This window comes from Falco biarmicus, chromosome W, assembly GCF_023638135.1.
Source record: "Falco biarmicus isolate bFalBia1 chromosome W, bFalBia1.pri, whole genome shotgun sequence".
In the NCBI taxonomy this organism is placed as follows: domain Eukaryota; kingdom Metazoa; phylum Chordata; class Aves; order Falconiformes; family Falconidae; genus Falco; species Falco biarmicus.
In genome coordinates, this window is record NC_079310.1 from 23,210,345 (window position 1) to 23,235,476 (window position 25,132).

Here is a 25,132-nt window from a genome sequence, read left to right on the forward strand (position 1 = left end):
CTGCAAACCCTCCTACAGCTCAAAGCCTAATCAGGACTGAGCAGAGACTCTTCTTGGAAGCATTCACTTTTTCCTATCAGGTCTTGCCTCATGATAATCTGTAAAGATCTGACACTCTTCATAGAATCATAGATGGTTTGGGTTGGAAGGGACCTTAAAGACCCTCTAGTTCCAACCTCCCTGCCACAAGCAGGGACACCTTCCACTAGACCAGCTTGCTCAAAGCCATGTCCAACCTGGCCTTGAACACTTCCAATGATGGGGCATCCACAACTTCTCTGGTGTCACATGCCAGTCCAAGACCGAAGCGAGGTTCTGCTTGTATTCTCAGGAACAGAATTAAGGCTCAACATGGAGTCAAGAGCCAAGGAATTTTATTTGCCTGACAACAGATTTGCAATTGCAAAGGAGAGAGCGAGAGGTAAAGAGAGAAAGGAAAGAATAAAAGAGTTCACAGCAATAGCTACCACCCCAGAGCTGTGGCGTCCTGACAGTCCGATTTGTTTCCAAGAACGGTGGGGGAATGTTCCACCCGATGTTGGTTGGTTCTGTTCTTTTATAGGGTTGCCACAAGCTGTTCTGCTTAACCACACCTTCCACCCAGTGGTAATGTGTGTGCCCAATACCATCAGGTGGTCCTCAGGGGTCTCCAGGCCCCTCGATCCCCTCAACCCCAGGTTTGGGCACATGCACAGGGATTTGGTTAAGTTTCTCAGGATTAGCTCCCCCCATTGCTCCATGGTATAAGCTGGTGGGATTCCTGCCTTAATGTTGAGAGAAACCTCTGCTGTGGCAATGGTGATTCTCACAGACACAGTCTCTTACACTCTGGGCAACCTGTTCCAGTGTCTCACTGCCCTCATTGTAAAAAAATTCTTCCTTGTATCTAATCTAAACCTATTCATGTTCAGTTTAAAACTGTTGCCCCTGGTCATAGGGCTACTTGTCCTTGTAAAAAGTCCCTCTCCAGCTTTCTTATAGGCCCCCTTTAGGTACTGAAAGGCTGCAATAAGGTCTCCCCAGATCCTTCTCTTCTCCAGGATGAACAACCCCAACTCTCTCAGCCTGTCTTTACATAGGAGAGGTGTTCCAGCCCTCTGATCATCTTTGTGGGCCTCCTCTGGACTTGCTTCAACAGGTCCATGTCTTTCTTATATTGGGGGCTGTTGCAGCACTCTCCAAACTATCAAGCTGCAACAAGGTCTTTTACCGTCACATACCAGCATACTCTTCATGCTGGTCCCTCTGCTGCCCTGCACTTGGCCTTGTTGAGCTCTGTGAGGTCTGCACTGCAGGGGCCTGCTCCTCAAGCCTGTTGAGTTCCCTCTGGATGACATCCCTTCCCTCTAGTGAATCAACTGCATCACTCAGCTTGGTGGTGTCCGCAGACTTGCTGAGGGTGCACTCAATCCCACTGACTGTGTCATTGATGAAGATATTAATTAGTTTTGGTCCCAGTATGGACCCTTGAGGGATACCACTCGTTCCTGGTTTCCACTTGGACATCAAGCTGTTGACTAGAACTCTTTGGGCATGGCCATCAAGCCAATTCCTTTTCCACCTAGCAGTCCATCTATCAAACCCATTTCTCTCTAATTTTGAGGCAAGAATGTGGGGGGGACTGCATCAAAGGCATTACAGAAGTCCAGGTAGATGATATCTGTTGCTCTTCCTTTGTCCACTGATGCAGTCTCTTCATCGGAGAAGGCCACTAAATTAGTCAGGCCCTTTTTCCAGTCATTTTTTTAAGTCAATGGGGATTTCGCCTGAATGCCATGACCTTTCAAATATGTTGGAGACTGGCTTGGTAACTACATCAGACAATTCCCTCAGGACCCTGGGGTGCATTTTGTTGCGTTCCATGGACTTGTGTATGTTTAGGTTCCTCAGGTGATCTTGAACCGGATCTTCTCCTACAATGGGGAGTGACTTCATTCCCCCCAGTCCCTGCTTTGAGATTCAGGGGCTTGAGAGATACGGGAAGAGAGGTTACTATTGGAAACCGAGGGGAAAAAATTGTTGAGTACCTCATTCTTCTCCATGTTGATCACCAGTTCTCCTGTCCTATTTATGAGGGGCTGTACATTTTCTTCAATCTTTCTTTTCTGGCCAATGTACCTGTAGAAGCCCTTATTATTCTTTGTATCCCTTGCCAAGTTCAGATCCAACTGCACCTTAGCTTTCCTGATCCCATGCCTACACATATGGGTAGCATTCCTATATTCTTCCCAGGATAAATGTCTCTGGTTCTACTGCCTGTGCATTTCCTTCTTACGCTTTAGTTTGACCAGGAGGTTATTACTCAGCCATGCTAGTCTCCTGCCTTCATTGCCCGGTTTCTTACACGTGGGATTTGAGAGTGCTCTAAGTAAAATATTCTTGAAGAGCTGCCAGCTATGTTCAGCATCTTTGTCCCTGAGGGCATCTTACCAGGGGGTCCCATCCACTAATTCCTTAAACAACTGAAAGTTTGCTTTCCTAAAATTCAGGGTCCTGACTCTACTCTTCACCTGTTCCATATCCCTCAAAATTGTGAATCCCACCAGGGCATGATCACTGCAGGCCAGGCTGCTACCAGTCATGACCTCTCTAATTAGTTCATCTCTTGGTGAGCAAGAGGTCCAGTAATCCATCTCCTGTGGTTGGATTTTCTATCACCTGGATTAAGAAATTATTCTTGATGCACACCAAGAGTCTCCTGAACTGCTTACACCTTGTGCTGCTTTTCCAGCCTATGTCAGAACGATTGAAGTCTCCGAGCATGATCAGTTTGCGAGCTTGATGCTTCCTGTAGATGAAGTAAGAATGCTTCGCCAACAGTATCAAACCCTACGGTACTCAACTCATGTCTGGTCTCCAGCTGGATTTTATGCTGCTGATCACAACCGTTTGTGTCTGGCAGTTCAGTCATTTTTCTGTCTGCTTAGCTCATTATTACCTCATTAGTTTGTTTGTGAGGCTTTTATGGGAGATAAAACCTTGATTGATTCCACACTTATTTACACCTGTAGGGAGACATCTGAGAAACATGAATCCATTTATATGTCAGGGAGCAGTTAGGGCTAGCTGCTCTCTACAAGAATGATGAAGCTGTGCACAAATAACATCTAGCAAGGCCGGGGTCTTCCTAGCCAGACTACAGCCCTACAGTACCAAAGTAAGGCAGACCCAGAGATCATAGCCAGGTTCATCTAAGAGCTTAGATCATCAGGGAAGTTCATGGTGATGAGGCCCTTACAGTCTTGAGTGTGGGGTCACTAAAGCATAGGCTATGCAAATATTATATGGAACAGTTTTAAACCAGTATTTATATCTGTCACTGTTCCTTAAAGCTACTAATATCAAGGGTAATTTTCCAGCCTATAATTGTGGGTATTGTCCTACAGTTTTCTTTAGACTATTTTTACAAGCCTGATAATTATTTCTACCACTCTGGATGATTGTGAGTGGTAGGATGTATGCAGTCTTTAATTCCCAGGTTACTCATTAAGGCTTGAGTTCTTTCACTTACAAAAGTCCCTCCTTATCTGATCCTTTCTCTGTGGATGTTCCATATCTACATATAATTTCCTTAAATGGAATTTTTACAGTTACAGAGGCTGTGTTCCTTTCAGAAGAAAAAGTTTTAACCCGTCCTGAAAAGATACCTCTGATGACAAGGTGACATGGTTTAACCTAGCCTGCAGCTAAGCACCACACAGCCACTTTTTCACTCCCCTCCACAGTGGGATGGGGGAGAGAATCGGAAGGGTAAAGTGTGAAAACTCATGGATTGAGATAAAGGCAGTTTAATAATTAAAAAAAAAAAAAGGGGGTGGGTGGGGGGGGAGAAACACAAAGAGAGAGGGAAACACCTCCCCCCAAGAAAAACAAGAAAAACAAATGGATGCAAAAGAAAGCAATTGCTCACCACCAAATGACCAATGTCCAGCCAGTTCCCGAGCAACAGCAGCCCCCGCCAACCTCCACCCACTCTGTTTTATTGCTGAGCAGAATGTCATATGGTATGGAATATCCCTTTGGTCAGTTGGTGTCAGCTGTCCCGGCTGTGTCCCCTCCCAACTGCTTGTGCACCCACAGCCTACTTGCTGGCGGGGCAGTATGAAAAGCAGAAAGGGCCTTGACACTGGAAGCACTGCTCAGCAACAGTTAAAACATCCCTGTATTATCAACACTGTTTTCATCACAAATTCAAAACATAGCCCCGTACAAGCTTCTATGAAGAAATTTTACTCTAACCCGACCAAAACCAGTACACAAGGAGATATCCTCTTTTAGTTTATGGAAGTTATCTATATAATCCATTTGCAGTATTTGCCAGATTCCAAGGGTTCTCTGATGCAATGGAGGTGGCATCTTAATTTCACTAGTCTGCTTTTGTATCATTACAGTTTGCTTTTGTATCATGCACTTTTTAATTATGTGCTGAATTTCTTCCTTCATTTGTGGCCAAATATAAAGTCCTTGAACTATAGTGCCCTATACTCCTTCATGTAACATATTATGACAATCTAAGATACTTTGCTTTCTTTCAGACATCCCTGGTATCCATGTCTTCTTATTTTTTCCCTTTTTCCTGGTTTAAACTGCAGCAATTATTCTGAGTCAACTGATCTATTTGATCACTAAACTGTTTCTCAGTATTGTTTTCAGTCTCTCGTGCTTTAACACACATGTTTTTCCCCACTGCCTCTCTGAGATTGTAAAATGAACCTCCGGTTTTCTTCCATCACTATTGGTCATCCATTGTCTGCTTTCCATCCCCCTTTCTCCCAGTCATAAGTCTAGTATTTTATTCCATTATTAACATAATCACTGCTGATAAAGAGAGATAATGGGTTCTGTTTAAAGGTTTGGTGTCTTTTAATAACTTCTGTGGTAGCCTATATTTCTGCTGTTTGAGATAATCTTTTGTTGTGGGTTTACCCTGGCCAGCAACTAAGTACCCACAGAGCCACTCAGCCCCCAGTCAACAAGATGGGTGAGAGAATAAAAACAGCAAAAAAAAGAGAAATCATGGGTCCAGATAAAGACAGTTTAATAAGTGAAGAAAAGAGAAAAAAACCAAGTGATGCAAACGCAAATCACTCACCACCTCCCACAAGTAGAATGATGCCTAGCCAGGCTCCAAGCAAGTCACCTTAGAAGACACACACACCCCTCCCCCCAACTTCTTCTGCTACCCCAGTTTTATTGCTGAGCATGATATTATATGGTATGGAATATCCCTTTGGTCAGTTTGGGCCATCTGTGTCTCCTCCCAACCTCTTGTCTTTCCGTAGCCTACTCCTGGGGAGTGGGGGTGGGGGGTGGGTAGAAAGCCTTGACACTGCTAGCACTGTTCAGCAACAGTCAAAACATTGGTGTGTCATCAACACTGTTTTAGTCACAAATCCAAAACACAGCATCATACAGGCTGCTATGAATAAAATTAACTCCATCCCAACCAAACACAGTACATCTTTTCTCTAGTTTTCCTACTATTTATTCTCCCATTCTATTAACAGCAACATATTGGACTATTCTTTTTCCTTGCTCATATCTAGCACTCTTGTCAGTGAACCACAACTTTAGTTTATTACTAGGTTTCTCTAAAGGACATGCACATCAATATCTAGTTGTTCTTTCCTGAGCAATTGCCCTTTGTTCACAACTGGGATCCACCCCTTGTTTAGATCTGGTTCTTGTAATACTCATACAGTACACCATCATCATTACCAACCCCAGTTCATTAATATTAACTTGATAAATTGGTGTGGTGGGTTAACCTTGGCCAGCAGTCAGATGCCCACCCAGCCACTCAGCCCCCTCCTCAACAGGACAGGGGGAGAAACTAAACAGTCTTTCTCACAGCCAGATAATTTTTGTTCTGCCCTCTGAAGATGATGTACTTTTTATTTTTGTAATGGTACTGCTCCCACAGAATCAGCCAGAGCTTTTTAAAGCAACTTCTTTCATTTTAGTTAAAGCATCATGTTCCTTGTTCCAGTTTCATTCCTGATTCTTTCTCAGTAATTTCCATAATGGTCTCCTGATACCAGCAAAGCTTTCTTTTTCCCCAATTACAGTTCCCAAGTAGTTTACCTGGGGTTGCCCTAACTGGGCCTTATTCAAATTGACTTTAAATCCTGTTTGGTCTGTTAATCTTAAATTTCAGATACTTGTGTTTTACACTTCTGTAGCTCCAATCACTAGAATATCATCCGCATAATGTTTCTGCTTTGTAAACCCCCTGCAGTACCTAAGTAAAGGTATATCATTTGTCTCTAAATGTGAAAGCAAACCTCTAAACTGATTCTTCAGTAAGTCAGATGGCAATGAAACATATTATAACTGAAAAACACTTGTTATTTTCTTGTAAATTAGCAATAATCTCAGGCATGCATGCTACAATAGGAGCCATCCTCAGAATGAACTTATTTATCTGACAGTAGCCTACCATCATTCTCCAGGATTTTTATCAACTTTTTTAACAGGCCATAATGGAGAATTATATTGTTAGGCCCCTGAGGGCACTAATAGGTCTTAACAGCCCTGACCAGCTTTACTTGGGGCCTCTACATCCTCTGCCCAGGAGCCCCAGTTCAGCTCAGACCTGGGCCTTCAGTCCCTGCCTGAGCTATGTCATAGGAATACTAGACTCCAGCTCAGCCACAGCTGTGCTTGACCATAGACCCCGCTGATCTGGACCCTGACCTGCAGACTGATTTCCTAGTCTGTCCTTGGCCTTGCCTCATCACTATGGACCTACTTGGTGATCACTGTCTGACTCTGTTTACTCTCATCAGACCTGATCTTGACATTAACCTGCAGATTGACTTCTTGGCTTGATCTTGAACTTGCATCATCATCATGAACTTGACTGATGATCTAGACTCTTAGTTGAACCTGTTTACCATCCCTGGGTCTACCCTGCTCACCTTGCTCGGGTACTGTGAGGTCTCTGGCCAGCAAAGCCCCTGCCCTGCTGGGTTTGTTATTGTATTTGGCTTCTCATTCCTTAGGGAGAAGATGGCCCTCACTGCACCCTGACATATGTGGGTTTATAATTTCCCACAAAACACCTTGTTCTAAATACTCTTTAATGATTTATCCCAGAGCAGTCCTAGAGTTTTTAGGATATGGATATTGTATAAGGGGGGCAAACTGAAAGTCCCACTGTTTCCTCTTGGTCTTTTCTTTTTTTCACACTGTAGGATTGTTTTCTGCCATACTCCTGGGACCTGTTGTTTCCAGAATTCTTTATCTATTTCAGTTAAAATTTGTGCTTGTTCTCTTGAATCTTTATACCAGCCTTTCTCTGCTTCCTGTATTCCTTTATATTTCTACAAAATATCACTATAAAAATTAAGAATCCATGTTCCATTATCCAGTCATAATTCATCCACTGTTCAAGGAACCTGATTCATCCTTATTTCTGCCAGGGATACTACTTGTACCCCATCAGGAAAGGGCAGTCAGTACATGATAGATATCAAGTCCTGCCAGCATTTGAGAAACTCCACATTTGTTCATAAAGCATTCTCCATCTTCTCCTGGCTTAGTGCAGCTAACAGAAGCATCCAACAGATACAGAAGTTTGATACAGTGGTTTCTGGGCTCTGCTTTTAGATCATCTAAATTTTCAGGGAACAGGAACAACTTCTGAGATTGTCAGGGGTCTTTTAGGAACCCCTTGAAGAACTTCAGGGTACCTGATGTTGCTGGGAAAAGATACCTACAGAAGAGTGTGGTTCTAGCAGCAGTTAATAAGCTCTGTCAGATGTTCTTGATCAAAGGGTGCTTTGAGCTTTTGTTCCAGCTGACTCCTGATTTGGAACAGTCAATCACACTTAAAGCAAGTGCTAGGAAGAAGCCTATATAACTGCTGGGCTTAGCACTAATAGGAGTAGTGAGCAGATATAATATTTGTTATAGTATGTAGAAATTGGTTAGACCCTCTGCTGAGGGTAGTTTATATGTGTTCAGCAATGATGTGCTTTGGGTCATGGTCCCTAGCACTAATTAGAGCAACTTTCCCTGGAATCTAAGTGGTCTTGACTAAGACCGAGCTCCAGAGGAAGATGCATCTCTCCAGGCCTTTGGCTGTAGGGAGTACCTAAGGATGGAGTAGGAGGAGATGGTGCCCTTGCCTGAAGATGTGTGTTGGAGGAGAATCTCTGCTGTGAAGTAAAGGAGCTGCAGAGAAGAGGTCAGCAGACTGCATGGTATCAAAGGTGATGAAAAGGAGATTGATAAGATATTTTTCTCGAAGACTGTAGAGATGCAAAAATCTGAATCTGTAGTTGCAATGAGGAAGGGGGCAGCCAGGGCCTGTGTTGAAAGAAAGGAACAAGGTAAATGACAGAATTGCATCCCTGGACTTCAGGAGAGCAAGCTTTGGTCTGTTTGAGCACCTGCTTGGAAGAATTCTGTGTGTTGTGGTTTAATCCCAATAGGCAACTAGGCACCACACAGCCACTTGTTCATTCCCTTCCAGGAAGATGGAAGAGAGAATTGGAACAGTAAAAGTAAGAAAAACTGTGGATTGAGATAGAGTTCAATGGGTAAAGCAAAGCTGTGTATGCAAGCAGAGCAAACTAAGGAATTCATTCATTTCTTCCTGTAGGCAAGCAGCTGTTTAGCCATTTCCAGGAAAGCAGGGGCTTCCTCATGCATAATGATCCAAATATCACCAATCGCCCCCTCCTCCTCCTTTCCCACAGCTTTTATTGAATCCCCTTCCAACTTCTTGTGTACCCCTAGCCTACTTGCTGATGAGGCAGTGTGAGAAAGATAAGGCCTTGATGCTATGCAAGCACTGTTCAGCAATAACTAAAACGTGGATGTGTTATCAACACCATTTTGTTTGCAAATCCAAAAGGTAGCACTATAAGAGCTGCTATGAAGAAAACTAACTCCATCCAGTAGATAATTAGTCACACAGTACAGTTATTTAACATAATTCACTTGTGCACATGTGCTTGTAATTATTGGATTGGAGCAACAGTAGGGAGGCCAACCCCATTTGTCTGCTAAGAAGTAGACTGTCATACTGACATGCTAGTGGCTTTCAGATAGGTGTTTAGGAAGTTCCCTTAGTGGTCCCTTGTCTATTCAGGTGTATATATAATCCTTTAGTTTTCATGTACATGTAGCAGCCATTGCTTTCTTGGATGTGGTCTGAGTTGTGCAGCCCATTATTAATGCTGGTGTTTGCTCATGGCCTTGGCGTTAAGCAGACCCTTGGTGGTCTGTGTTTATCAGGTTCCCCTACAAGGGTTCAACAGGACTGCTAGTTTCAGGAGTTTATTGGTCCTTGGGAGATATTCACACACTAACTTCATGATGTTCATGAAGTTCAACAAGGGAAAGTGCAAAGTCCTGCACCTGGGGAAGAAAAACCCCATGCACCAATATATGCTGGGGGCCACCCAACTGGAAAGCAGCTTGGCAGAAAAGGACATAGGGATCCTGGTGGATACCAGGTTGAACATGAGCTGGCAACGTGCCCTTGCAGCTAAGAAAGCTGATGGTGTCCTGGGATGTATCAGGCAAAGTATTGCCAGCAAGTTGAGGGAGGTGATCCTTCCCTTCTACTCAGCACTGGTGAGGCCACACCTGGAGTCATGTGTCTATTTTTTGGCTCCTCACTACAAGAGAGACATGGATATACTGGAGAGAGTCCAGCACAAGGCCACAAAGATGATTAAGGGACTAGAATATCTCTCCTATGAGGAAAGGCTGAGAGAACTGGGACTGTTTAGCCTAGAGAAGAGAAGGCTCAGAGGGGATCTCATCAATGTATATAAATACCTGAATGGAGGGTGCAAAGAAGACAGAGCCAGGCTCTTTTCATTGGTGCTCAGTGACAGGACAAGAGGCAATGGGCACAAACTGAAACATGGGAGGTCACACCTGAACATAAGGAAACACTTTTTTTTCCTGTGAGGGTGACAGTACTGGAAGGGGCTGTCCAGGGATGTTGTGGAGTCTCCCTCCTTGGAGATATTCAAAAGTCATCTGGACATAGTCCTGGGCAACTGGCTCTAGGTGGCCCTGCTTGAGCAGTGGGGTTGGACAAGATTACCTCCAAAAGTCACTTCCAACCTCAGTCATTCTGTGATTCTCAGCATGTACTTATCCTCTCTTTGTCCTGCTCTTTTCAGGTCACTATTGCTCCATCCATGCACATAAGTACCTGAAAAGCCAATTCACACAAACTCCCGCAGAAGAGGCTTTTATGACCATTCTTTACATTGTGTAAACTTGAACTGAAGAACTCTGTACTGCAGGATGTTGTAGGTGTTAAAAGTTTACATAGCTTTAAAAAAGCAATGGGTAAATTCACAGAAGAATTATTGGGTGAGGACTATTAATTAATACAAAGCTCTACTGGCTTTGGAAATTCCTGAATTGTTTGAGATTGGGGAGCATTCTGGAGACTATTGCTATTTACCTGATCCTATGCCCTTCCCCAAGGGTCTGTGACTGGCTCCTGCTGGGAACAGGTCCTATTCTAGATGGTCATTTCTAGTGTTAGTTAGCTTTTATCAAAATTGGTAAAATTCTGGAACATAGCTACGTTGATAGCCTCTCTAAGCCTTAATTTATGAAACAGATAAGTTTTATTTATAAAGTATATTAATTCATTTTGGTTTTGCTCCTTAACCTGTCTGATGGTTCTGTCTTGCAGAAAGCACCTCTACTGCTACATTACAGACCCAAAATGGACTTACTGTAGGAGAACTTTATTGTCCTTCTGGACAGTTTTTTTTGCAGAGACTATCATCTGGCACCTTAGTGCAGCACTTAACTCTCATGTGACACAAACCAGCAGAATCATTTTGGAACATTGTAGTGCTTCTGTAGCAGGTTGTCCTTCTGAATATTTCTAGGGATGTGCTACATGGATTTTTTTGACAAATATATATATATTTATTTTTGTACAAATGAAATAAATCACAACTCAATAGGATTCTACAAACACTGAGTTTACAAGCAATGAAAACACTTAACGGTTCCATGGAGCTCAGCCTGATTCATCTATTTGTAGTTACACAAAAATAAGTTAAAATGGTGCAGGAAAGATTTAAAATGTTGCTTTTAACACCAAATTACTAAATTTACTTATTTTTGTCTTTAAAATTTTCAACTTGTTTCAGTATGTTTTTCTGAGTTGTTCTTGTTTTATGTAGTATGTCCAATTATGTCAGCTTTAATCAAGCCATTCTATAGAGCATTGAACATACCTAATGGTACAGTGACTGGTGATATTTATTATGCTGCATTAAAAACTTCCTAAAAGCCTGGAGATCCAATTACTTCATTAGTTTTGCACAGTGATTGTTCTTTATTTTTTATTTCAGTAATATTTTAATATCCCTCCTTTGCATGTTGATTTTAAATGAGTTCTATTGACTTTTAAAAATATGCCTTAATATTTTGCCATGGCATAAATTACATCCAATCATAACAAATATTCATAAGTGCTGAACTTGTGAAATTGTTTTAAAGCAAATATGTCATATAATTGGGGCTTGAAAAAATCAGATTTTACTTTAGAGAGTATTTGCTATTTGATTAGCTGTTAAAACTATGGCTGTTGAGCACCTTTTGTTGATGTTGCAAAAGTTTCCATTTCACTAGCTAAAAATTCTTCAGTTAACTGCAAATCAATTCTGTGTTTCTTTTGCTGTTTTCTATGTGAAACCATAGCTGTTTATAGCTCAATTACTAATCTGACCTCAAAGATAAATAGATTACAGGGGCACCGTCTGGCTTTCCCTGATAATTTTGCTTGTGTCAAGCCCTGAGAGATGCAAACTACTGTATGTGTGTCTATGTACAGACATGCACACACCTTAGAGAATCCACCTTCAGTAGTGCTTAGCAGTGTTGACTACACTGATTGAAAGGCTTTTTAAAATAGCTTCATAAAAATGTGGTAGTAGCTGAAAGTGACTTCTGCAAGCTGTATGCTGCACAACACTATATATAGCACGGATGTGAGTGTGTCTGACATGGAGTCTTAAGTAACTGAAAAGATGAGCAGTATTATTGGCAGTTGCTAATAATTTTTAACTCTTTGAGTTTTCCTGTCTGCTAAAAATGGCAGTTATATCAAACACTTTATTCTTTCATAAAATATCAATGGCTAGGAAAATCAGTATGCCTATTAGCACTGTCCTGCTTCTTCCAGCTATGTTCCCGTACTTTGCAAGAAAGCATTGCTTAATGTTACTTGATAAAAGGAGGTTGATCTCATAAGAGGTTTATTCAAGTATTCTAAATCCTACTGCATCTTGAGTTTTCCATGCACCGCATTGCTCTGTACATCTCCCATGCTTTTCTTAATTGAACTTTTCAGTTCTTCTTTACCTAGTTCTGCTGTTGCCAGAGGGAAGCTCTAAGTTCACTTGTTTGTCTTAAGAAATGGGGCCCTTGTTTTCATTTATGGCCATAGATGGTGGATGGTGAAGAAATTGAAAGAAATGCAAAGAGAAAGAAAAAGTCTACTGAACTGTGAGGATGGTCAAGAGAGCCACAATAAGGCCAGTGGAGTACTGCCATCTCTGCAAATGATGATGTGATACCACTACATTTGAACACTTGACTTAGACAGGACTTGTTCACATCAAGGCTTAGAGAATATGCATGTAATGGAATTAGAAGTTTGCTCTGGTTTTGCTTTACTGTTTCTGGACTTGCTTGCCTACAATTTAGCTTTTATCTGTTTTTAGCATTAATAGAAGTGACAGAAGAGGGCAGGTGAGATCTAGTTAGTCTCTATTTTTGTTCAGCTATAGTCTAAGGGTTTAATAAATATATTTATGATTGGTCTATCTCAGTATATTTACACTGTGGAACCTTATTGTAAGATCAGATGTTGATGCAGTCCTGCTGAACTTTATTGGGATTTTAGTGTTTCCCTGTGTAGCTCTACAACTGAAAGAGGTTAGCATTATACAAATGTAAATTCAGGAAGCTCTCTGCCATACAGTTCTAAATCTTGTTCTAACAGTCTATAGTATAGAATATATGTTTTCAAGTACGTAACTACATTTGGAATCACTCAAATTTGTTAGTGATATATCAATATATTTAAATCTGTTTATAATAGGTATGCATCTGTAGCCATTGTTAACACCTATAGCTGGCAATTGCTCATAATCATAACTTCTTTGTAGTGTTTAATTTGATAAAACCTCAGCAGTAATTTTAAAAGCAAAACAAACCACAACCCTATTGTTTGCATCATGTCACAATAGATATCGTCATTACAAAAACCGTTTCCCATCAGGAGGGATGGGATGGGATGGTGTCTGCACCATTTGTTTGCTTTCTAGCTTTATAGAGAGGCTAGACTACAATTGGATTCAAGTCAGAGGCAAGCCTTAGGGTCAAAGTGCTAGTTTACTTCTTTGAAGCTTAAGGAACAGTTGGTTTGATGTCAAGATTATATTGGCTAAAACAATACGGACTTCTCTCTTTAATTTTTTTAAACTTAAATCTGAAAGTTGGGTTCAGTATAGCTATTTCTTAAATCCTAATGAAGTCATGATTAATTTATTTTGATCTTAATGAAAAAAGCATTAATGTGGCTGTAAAAATTACTTCACTTACGCTGGTAAATAATCGTGGTAAAAAGGTATCTTGTAGCATTATCCTCAGCAGCAATGAGACTAAATTATCCCATGTTCCATGTCCTGGTTTTGGCTGTCTGACTGTTGTGGTTTAACCCTGGCCAGCAACCAAGCACCATGCAGCTGCTCACTCGCTGCCCCTTCACCCATAGGGGTGGGGAGGAGAATCGGAAAGGAATGTAAAATTTGAGGATTGAGATAAGAACAATCTAATAATATAAACTGAATTAAAATGAAAGAACAATAACAATAACTAACAGTTATAATGAAAAGATGGGGGGAAAGGATAAAATCCAAAGGGAAAGGGAGAAAGAAAAACAAATGATGCACAGTACAATTGCTCACCACCTGCTGACCAATGCCCAGCCAGTCCCTGATCTGCAGGCCCTGGCTAACCCTCCAAGTTTATATACCAAGCATGACATCCCATGGTATGGGATACCTCTGGCTGGTTCAGGTCAGCTGACCTGGCTGTGTCCCCTCCCAATTTCTTTTGCCCCTCCAGCCTTCTCACTGGCAAGGCCCTGAAACAGAAAAGTCCTTGACTTAGTATAAACATTACCCAGCAACAACTAAAAACACCAGTGCAGTTATCAACACTGTTCTCACATCAGAGCCAAAACACAGCCCTGTACTAACTACTAAGAAGAAAATTAACTCTATTCCAGCCACAACCAGGACACAGAGTCTCACTAAACACAGTTTTTATAAAAAATGGGTAATTCACAGAAAGTATATAATATTCAATTTAAATAAGATTTGAAAGCCTCGAAGAACTAGCTTTATAAAAAATATTTATTAAGCATTCTGTTTTATCATTTTTTGTTTCAAAGGTTCAGATTTTTTTGTAGGCATATAAAACTAGAATGGTTTTACAGCTTCTTCCTATCATATTGGGTTTTAATGGCTTTTATTTGTATGGCTAAAGAGCTTTGCTTGTTCTTTTGTGCAATGGGTCAGAAACATACTTTTATAAGGCATATATTTAAACTATATATGTAGCATCTACTTCTAAATTGAAAAGCAGCATAGATGGGGATTTTCATATATATGTTTACTGGGGTTTGCTTGGGATTTTAATTTGTTGTTTGTTGGGGGCTCTGTTTTTTTTAAGAATGAAGTTTGGAATTTTATGGGCTTGTAAAATCTTTAAGTGCAAGAACTACCCATCAGCAATATTTTAAAATGGATGATCTAGCAAGAAACTTCAATGTGAATCGTGAAAGTAATATGCAAAAGATGCAGCCTATCCAAAATTTATTTGTGCCATTGTTATGTCTGGTATCTTTGTGCGTCATCTAACCTAAGAATATTTATTTTTATTAGTTGTGCAATAATGTACACAACACTGTCACCTCTGGGAATGTGGGACTTAAAAAATGAGACTACATTTATGATGGTACTATTTTTTTCAATAGACTATGAGCCTTTGAAATCTTATCTGGCTCTACTGTTTTAATGGTATAATTAGTCTTAGGGGATTCACTTTTTTTCCTACTGGATGGTAAATGGAACTATACAGCTAGCCTATTTTTCAATTATATGAATCTTACCATTGAGTTAAGTATAATTGGAAAGAGCCAACTAGTCTGTGCAATAACACATTAATCTTAATAAATGCATTTTCTCAGCAGTACTTAAGAAATGTATTTAGTACATAAGGCTGAATTTTACAGAAAAATCTAGTTTCTGTATTTCCTCAGGTAATTGATTCAGTTTGGACATTTCACCGGATATGTTAATACAATCTATGCTTCAGGTTTTCTGCCTGAAATTAATAACAAGAAAAAAATGTCATACATAATAGCATCTTTGCATAAGTTTCACTTAACTATAATTGAGAGGTATTGACTTCTGATGCTTTTAAAGGTGCAGAGAGAGCATTAAGGTGCCTAACATCAGCATGGAAAAATACTTTAATGTCTGCTTTCATCAAAATCTGTAATCATGTATGGACACTCTAGGTACCTGCTTTTTGTGGGAACCCAACAGTCATATTTTTACAATGGAGTTTGATATGTCTATACATAAATTTAAAACTGTTCTGGTTGTTTGAGACACTTGAGTGGATCCTCAAGGCTTCTTGGAAACCTTTTGAAGCCACCATGATCTGCTGAGGGCGGACTGCAAGATGGGCTAAAAGGCCAATTCTGCAAACTCTTACAGTGGTAGCTTTATTACTTAACCTAAATGATTCCACTGAAAGCAGTGGAATTATTCATGTGGAAAAAATTGCTTAAATGTGTGTCTGCAAGATGGAGTCCTAACTTTTGAAGGATGGACTGATGTTTCTGTATCTTTTAACTTAAAAAGCATTGGTTTAATAAAGTTCCTTTATCCAAGTAATTTAATTGGACAAAAAGAGTTTGTTCTTTTTCTGCAACAACATTAAGGTTAAAGGGCAATAAACCAGTACAATCACTGAGCCTTTATCCTCAAAATGTGGCATAATAAAGATACTGAAACTATCACAGTGTAATACCATATTTTTGACTTAGTTTCACTTGAGAGATTACTTTTTTAATACTGTTTTCTGTGTGAATTTTGTACTATTGGTGGCTAGTTTTGGTGTGAAGAAGCCTTTTAGGATTATTGCTTGATGTTCTGATTTTACAATAGTGATGCTTGTATACAGTGTTTTGCCAAATAATATATGCTTATTAATAAAAGTAAAAAAACTAACTGAAATCCTGCCAGGCTGGTGGTAGTTGTTCCATTCCATCCCCCCACCCCTGTACTATATTATGCGAGCTAGTCCTTTATGTTCTTAAGCAAAACAGAGTCTGACTGGAACAATAATGACATACGTGGTTCTATAATCAATCCTTATTCCCATCTTACTCAGTTGAGATGTTGGCATGGCCCAAAAGAGTACTTTTTGACATATGATGCTGAAATGTCTGTGCCAAATGTGTGGCCGTAATTGCCTATCAGTTAATTAACATGTTGGGGGGACAGGAAGTAGGTACTTTATTATTTTCAGGTATTTGTGAGTATAAATAGAGTAGAATATAGAATAGAACTGCACACAGTATTCAAGGTGAGGCTGCATCAGTGCTGAATACAGTTGGTTAATGACCTCTTTTGGCTGACTGTTTACACTGTGTGTAATGCACCCCAGGATGCGGTTTGCCCTCTTGGCTGCCAGAGCACACTGCTGACTCATATTGAGCCTGCTGTCAACCAGCACCCCCAGATCCCTTTCTGCAGGGCTGCTCTCCAGCCACTCCTCTCCCAATTTATACTTGTGCCTGGCGTTACTCTATCCTAGGTGCAGAATCTGACATTTTGACTTGTTAAATTTCATGCTATTAATGATTTCCCAGTGCTCCAATCTATCTAGGTCCCTCTGCATGGCATCTTGCCCCTCAAGCAAGTCAATAGCACCTCCCAGTTTGATATCATCAGCGAACTTGCTAATGGTGTATTCAACTCCTGCATTCAGATTGTTGATAAATATATTGAACAGAATTGGCCCTAGAATTGAGTCCTGAGGAACACCGCTGGGGACTGGTTGCCAGCCAGATGTAGCCCCATTCAATACAACCCTCTGAATCTTGATGTTCAGCTAGTTCTTCACCCAGTGCACTGCGAACCTGCTTATCTCACGGTTGGACAACTTGTCCAGAAGGATGCTCTGATGGACAGTATCAAAAGCCTTACTGAAAACCCGAAAAGCTATTTTCCCTACCCATGCATGTTACTTTTAAGTTTTGCTCTTATCTAATGATGCTGATGCAGAGGGGTACACTGGACCATGACACTTTTGGACATATGTCAAATTGAAAAGCATACCAACCCGGATTCTGCCTTTTCTCTTTTGAATAGGGAGGGAGAGAGCATAGTTGTCCCTGATGAACTTGGGAGAGGGTGATCTTGCAGTATCTTTCTATAGTACTGTGAATTTACAGGCTATTCTATTGCTCTTTGTATTGAGGAATGCAGAAGGGTTCTTTTCCTGCTAATAAGTTAGGAATTGTCAAGAGTTTTTGATTGCTTCAAAGTCAGAGCTTTGTTCTTACACACAGTTCTCACACCAATAATAGCCACGTATAATCATCCCAAGGAGATGCCACAGATTGCCACTGATTGGTTCATTGAAATACTGACATGAGATCTAACAGAGGAAGGCCACTGTATTTATAAATATTCATTTAAAGTGGATAACCATTAGCACTAATTCTACTGTCAGATCAAACAATGCAAATTGTAAATCTTACATGTTCTCATTATTAGTGGTTCTGACATTTCCCCTGTCCTTTCTACTGTTGTTTATCTGTCTGAATTAGTTGGGCACAATTCTGGTTCAGCTTGCTTTTTCCCACTGTGCTTTTTTTAGTGAATTTCAAGAATTCAGAAAAAAATAATGCTAGAAATGTTCTGTTTTGTAGTAGTATAATTATATATTTTATTTTATCCATCTCCTGTATGATGCTGAGACTATAACAAATTCTATCTGTGACCCAACATGTTCGGATAGAAGAATGTAATGATATACAGTGTGTATGTGTATTGTCTCTGGTTGAGCCCCATAGCAGCCCTCACAGTGCTGTGCTTTGTATTGGTAGCTAGAAAGGTGGTGCTAACACACCAGTGTTTTGACTACTGCTGAGCAGTGCTCACACAGCATCCAGGCTCTCTCTCCAACCTCACCACCACCACCACCTCACCAGTAGGCTGGGAGTGGGCAAGATCTTGGGAGGAGATGTAGCCAGGACAGCTGATACAAAGTGGCCAATGGGATATTCTATACCATATGACGTTGTGCTCAGATATAAAAGCTAAGAGAAAGGAGGAGGAAGTGGGGACATCATTACTTTTTTACAACATTTGTCTTCCAGAGCAGCCACTACATGTACCGAAGCCCTGCTTCCTGGGTCAGTGGCCAAACATCACCTGCTGATGGAAAGTAGAGAATAACATCTTTTGTTTTCCTTTGCTTCCACACATGCAACTTCTGCTATTGCTTCATTAAACTGCCTTTTTTCTTGACCCACAAGGGGGTTTCCCATCTTATTTTCTCCCTCCTCCCCGCACTTTGCTGAGTAGAGTGATAGAGCAGCTTGGTGGGCACCTGGCATCCAGCCAAGTCAACCCACCACAGTAAGCCATGAATTCTTAATTGGCATATGCTTCACAGAATGGTTGAGGTTGGAAGAAACAGCTGGAGATCTTCTATTCCAATCCCCTGTTCAAAGCACAGTCATCTAGAGGAGGTTTCTCAGAGCCATGTCTAGTCAGGTTTTGAATATCTCCAAGACTGGAGACTCCAAAACCTCTCTGGGCAAACTGTTCCAGTGTTCAATCACCCTCTGTTAAAGAAAATGTATTTTGAATTAGTAAATGTAAAGTGCTGAAGCTGCTAAATGGTAGAACCAGGCCTCATCCCTTGTATAGCCCTAATCCAAGGCTGGTTTAAAACTTTGTCAAGTTAATCAGTAGGAGAATAGAAAACAATATATGATCAATCTGTGTACACACGTGCTCTCAGAAACGCAGGGTTTTTTAGAAAAAATAGTATATCTGAACAGGAATTGCTTGTTCAAAGACTAAGTGTGCTTGAAGGATTGTGTGAGTTAAAGCAGACAGAAAGAAGATCGCGATCCGAGGAGGACCTTGGAACCGAGGCAGAGACTGGAATTGAATAGATGAATCAACTGGGACAGGGTCAGGTGATGGATTCACAGAACTGACAAGACCAAAGGAAACTTCTAAAAACTTCGGACATTGACTAACGATTTTATAAGTGTATATAAGCTGTGCTGTATCCCTTTGTTCTCTGCCACTCACTGAGGTGGTGGCCCAACTGAGCTGTGATTAAAGCAAGCCTAGTGGTACCCACATCTGTGTGAATTTTTCCTTTAACAGATGGCGACCCAGATGGGACACTAGGATGCAAGAGAAAGGAGTCAGGAATCTCTTCTGGACATACCCGTTACCAACGCTCTACTGCTGGCAACTAGGTGAGATCAACTGATGAGACTTGGACACGGGTAATTCCAGACACAGACCTGAAAGTACTCTTGTGTTTAAATTTGCATACTGGTGAGTAAGTTAAGAAATTTGATAAGAATGGAAAGTACACCCAGCGTTGAAAGGGGGACACCCCTTGCTGAGGTTTTAGAGAATTGGAAAAAGATATCTCTGGCACAGGCTTTGCAGGAACGAAAATTGATTATTTTGTGCCAGGAGGAATGGCCATTTCTGACTCATACTAGAGGAGGAGGACCAATGGATGTGTAGCCTCCTAAAGGAACTTTTAAGCCTCATAAACAGTAACTTTTGAGAATTATTTTAGAAGACTCTGGTGGCCAGGATATTGATTATTGTTATGTATGGTATAAGTGGGCACAGCAAAGACGTAAATCACCTAAAACAAAGGTAAGCTTACTTCCCTCCACCCCAGAGGCAGAGGAAACTAACCTTCCCACTGCAGGACTGTATCCTTTGAGGCTGGAATACATTCCTAACCCTAGAGCAGGATCCAGAGCTCCTCCAGAGGGTCAGTCACTGCGGTAATGAGAGATGAACCCTGGAAACAGGGAGGTTTGGTTGCTTGGCAGAGTAAAATGCTGAGATTGAGAGATGATGCTGAAAGATGTGCACAAATGTTATCTAGAATTTTTACAGATTATACTCCCAGCTGGAATGATATGAAACCTCTACTGAGAGAATTATTCCAAATGGAAGAGAGGGAAAGAATTTTTCAAAAAGATAGAAAAATTGCTCAAAGAAGACAAGGACTTAATCCTTGGCCTGAACAAGATCCTAATTGACAGTCTCAATTAAATTCTAATACTTTAGTATGTTTTCATTGTGGAGATTCAGGACATATGCAATGGGAATGCCCACTTTGCTCAACAGTCTCAGAACAAGGATCGACACCCCCACATCATCCACATCCTCATTCACAATAGACTGCGGCGAATGAAGAGACGGGACGCAGCTTGATGCAAGCAAATGTCGATTTATTGTACAGAAGCACGAGGTTTTATACACTTTCAGAAGCTGCGCGTTTTAAACAGATTGGTTCTTGAAGCTAAGCCTTGCATACTAGGCAATCCCTGATTGGTGGTTAACTACCAGCAACTAACCACAAGGTGTTACCTTTCCTTGGCACCAACCTTGGCGCCATCCGTCTCCCACTCCCCTGTGCTCTGTAAACATGCCCCATCATGTTAATTGTTGTCTAGACAAGCTCGAGCACATTCCCCTCAGCTGATTGCCACGCATGGTCCTAGTTTCCAGCCGCTCCTGCATCTCCCCCTTCCTGTTGCACAAAAGAACCCCTGAAACCGAGCAAAAAAAAGGCACAAGTAATAGAACAAATAAAAAACCAACTAAGACATATTATCAATGTCAAAATAACCCACTGTCTTTGTTTCGTATAATTTTACAATTTCCCCTTTTTGTTTTTGAACAGCTAGTACCAGGTTTGCCATGTTCTGCAGGGCCCTTGCAAACATGACAGCAACCAAGGCAACAGCAAAAAACAATACTGCCAATTGAGTGAATGGATGTCAAAAAAGGCTGAAATTTTCTCAGATTTTGATAACATGTTGCTGCAATGGGGCGCCTAAAATCCACGCAGCACATACCATCAAAATCCTCTCAGCCATGTCCCTGAACCAACAACAAAAAGCAGTGGCAATTTTGACTCACATTCTGAACTGCCTACCAAACAAGGTGATTTAACTCTTTAATGCTTTCCCTGCTGTTACTCTGGATAAGAGAAGAACTGCTGCAATACGTTCCCATCATAGCCTCCTACTACATTAGCATCTACAGAAAGACAATTATTGACAAAGTGTAAACAATATCATCTTCTTTTGGATTAACATTATACATAGGTGGAAGGGCACACCAAACAAGAATTGGTTCAGTCAAAAAGTTCAAAACATCACATGCCTTCTCTGAACATACCTCTGGGGTCATTCCCTTCATTCCCTCTCTTTTTTATGCAAAGAGAAACACTTTTACCATAACAGAGAAGCCCCTATTTACATCTGAGCCCGGACACAAACCAAACCGCAGCTGTATGCTCCACCAGGCTCAGGGCAGAAATCATTCATGTAGTTACATAGCTATGTATCTCTACAAGTATGCAGACACCTATTAAACACTAGATAACCATGTTTATCTTTCCTAGTCTCCTTCACAATACCCAGCTGTTCTCTCATCTCTTGTTAGGTCAAATATTCTCCAGTTTCCTCTCCTATATCTCTCTTCAGACATTCTCTATCCTCCTCTTTTTTGCTTGTTAATTGCGACAAGGCAAAGGTTGTGTGTAGCTGGGTGACCATGACCTGATTTATGTTACAATCAACTAAATACTGAATACAGGAAAGAAAAAAAATGTATGGGAGACATAAGGCAAACATCAATAAGGTGGTTAAAGATAATTATAATAAATCCTGTAATACTTTTGAGTCATGGCCCAAAGTTTCCCAGCCGTGAGAAGAGACCAAAGGCATCCCGCCCCTGGCTCTGTTGCAGATCTTTGTTTTAAGGCTTTTGAGTTTTGTATACTTTTGTAAATTAATTCACAGTGGTCACTCAGATTCACGTAACACATCCTATCAAAGTCTTCACACTTGTGTCCCTGTGCTAATAATAAAAATCAAAAGCAACTCGGTTCTGTAGCAACATAACATCTGTTAATAAGCCAGAAAAAAAAAAGAATAGTATTTGTAGTATTACTTTGTTTAGCAAGCTAGCAGCCTAATTTACTAAGCAAGTTAAGAGCGTGTACTATTCTTACAGAAGAGATTAGAGAAGCAAAAATCTGTTATGCTGCATTCCAGAACTCAGCCTGAGAATTACAGTCTGCTGTGAGTTCTGCGTTACAATCACTTGACACATGTTGGGGTTGCGATTGTGAAAGTTGCCCGTTTACTCTTTTCATTGGCATTATCACAGCCAGTTGTTTTAAAAGCAACCCTTGAGCTTCCTGATGTTCGACTTGTTGCAAAATATTCTGAAGCCAATCAATAAAGTTAGCATTAAAGTTAGTGACTCTCTAGGACCCGGCAAGACTGTGGCAAGACTCCCGCATCCGGACTGCCTTAATAGCCATCTCATTCATTTACAAACAGTTGTCCCTGGGATACCTTGCCTGAGTCACAGAATCGGCACAGTTAATTGCTCCAGCCAACTGCTCATATTTAACAGCAATTCCCCGATTAAGGTTTTCAGTCAAGGCCACTACACATAGCTCACAAAAATCAGATAACCACATCATATACTGTATCAGTTAGTACCATACAAAGCAATAACTTCCAATCATGCAGTGTGAGTGTATAAGGCTCTGCCATCACTTCAAGAAGGGACATAGCAAATGTATTATGAATCCTCCCTTCCCGCACTGCTTTGCTTAACTCTTTAACAGCCTCGTATTGCACAGGCTGCCACTCTGCAGGTTGATTTGTCTGACAAAATACTGAACATGCCCTAGCGACTCCCAAAACCCATCACTTAAGTGTTTCCCACTTGCATTCCTGCCACCAATCCCTCAGACCCCCTTTCACCCTCCCCAAAAATACAATCAATGCATCAGGAGAGACAAGGGGGTGGGGGAAAGGTCTAGCTCCTTTTCCAGATCTATAGGACCTGGATCAAAAGGTTTATCAGTGTCAATGGAATCATTGTCCGAGTTGTCCTGTTCCCGTGCTTGGTCCTGTGTTGTGAGGGTCGCTGCAGTCAGTGACAGAAGCTTTGGGGGCAGAGGAGGTGTGGACGGAATCGCCATCACTGACGGTGTCTTGAGAAGAGTCGCACTGTCGGTGGAATTTACAGCTTCCTCTGGTTTAGCACCGTTAGTAGAATTAGTCCACACTTGGCAAAGAGGAGTCAGAATTTGCCACCATGATGTTAAATGCATTCCCGACACGGAGTCCCCCTCCGCGGCAGCATCATACAATTGGCTGCTGTATGTACACACTTTCATTCTTTCAAAGTCTCTAAAGTTTCTTGGCTGCTCACCTGTCTCAATGAATACAGGTGTTATCCTCGGGGTTTAGGTTGTCTGCCTGGTCCAGACAGCAAGACGATCGTTCAGCCAAGCCGTCTCCTCCGGAACGCAGCCCTCTTCCACGAGCTGTCTTTTTTCCGTCCTTATTCTTCCAAGGCTTTGGAACACCACCATAGGGGTCACCATTTGAGGAGATTGAGGCACGGACTCCCTGATCTGACTAGAAGACCCTTCATGAGTCCATATACGTCTCTTTCTGGGGACGAAGCCTGATTCCCCATTACGGATTTCCCACAGCTCACCCCTCAACTCCGGAGGGATTTCAGGCCGGCTCCTGCTTCCTTTCAGCAGATCATTCAAAGTTCTGTGGGATTCGCTGCATGTCGCTCATACAGGCGATTCGAGAGCCCTTCACGTTAGATCCTTAAACGCATCACGTCGGGGTCACCAATTTGCGGCGAATGAAGAGAAGGGACGCAGCTTGATGCAAGCAAATGTCAATTTATTGTACAGAAGCACGAGGTTTTATACACTTTCAGAAGCTGCGCGTTTTAAACAGATTGGTTCTTGAAGCTAAGCCTTGCATACTAGGCAATCCCTGATTGGTGGTTAACTGCCAGCAATTAACAGCAAGGTGTTACCTTTCCTTGGCGCCAACCTTGGCGCCATCCGTCTCCCACTCCCCTGTGCTCTGTAAACATGCCTCATCATGTTAATTGTTGTCTAGACAAGCTCGAGCACATTCCCCTCAGCTAACTGATTGCCACGCGTGGTCCTAATTTCCAGCCCGCTCCTGCAATAGACGAATAAGATTATCGAGGAACTGCTGAGAGATGAATCTGGAAGGAATAGAGGTAAATGAGTACGGACAAATTACTGCAAAGGTAAATGGAATTCTTTCTGTTTTTTTTAGTAGATATTGGAGCAACATTATCATTGTTGATTTATGAGATACCTCAATTATCAGAAAAAAAAGTTATTGTTAAAGGGGTAGTAGGCAAGGAGGTGAAATACCTTTCTACACCCCTTCCAAGTGTTTTAGCTGGAAAAATTGCATGGGGAAGATTCGTAATTTCTCCTAATTCCTCTATATCATTATTAGGGAGATATCTTTTGCAGGAATTTGGTACTCAGGTATCTCTAGTGCCTGACGGGATTTGGTTAATCCTTATGGGTTCTGAAATTGTGCATGTTTTAAAAAATGAAGAACCTAATTTTGAAATAACTTTGGGATTGGAAGCAGTTCCCTGAGAATTGTGGAGTACCTCAAGTGAGGATGTAAGATTATTGCTATTGGCAGAGCCGGTGGTAATAAAACAAAGGGAGAGACTCCCTCCTCTATTAAACAATATCCTATTGTTGCTGAAGCAGTCCCAAGCATTGAAAAAACAACTTGAATTTTTCCTGAAAAAAAAAAGGAATTCTCAGAGAATGCCAAAGCCCTTATAATACCCCAATTTTACCTGTAAGCAAGCACAGAATAGATAAAGATGGGAATCCAGAGTACAGATTTGTTCAGGATCTCCGTGCAGTAAAT

At 41.2% G+C, this 25,132-nt stretch overlaps 1 protein-coding gene across 6 annotated transcripts in view; it reads left to right on the plus strand.

Annotated features, from left to right (window-relative positions):
* LOC130141873 (polycomb group RING finger protein 3-like) overlaps positions 1 to 11,293 on the plus strand; it is a 145,253-nt gene extending 133,960 nt beyond the window's left edge. For all 6 annotated transcript variants that reach the window (XM_056323141.1, XM_056323140.1, XM_056323138.1 and 3 more), the window contains one exon: positions 10,676 to 11,293. In XM_056323141.1, coding sequence (XP_056179116.1) covers positions 10,676 to 10,723 — 48 coding nt within the window. In that variant the 3' untranslated portion in view covers positions 10,724 to 11,293. The remainder of the gene's footprint in view (positions 1 to 10,675) is intronic.
* Positions 11,294 to 25,132: the final 13,839 nt, after the last annotated feature.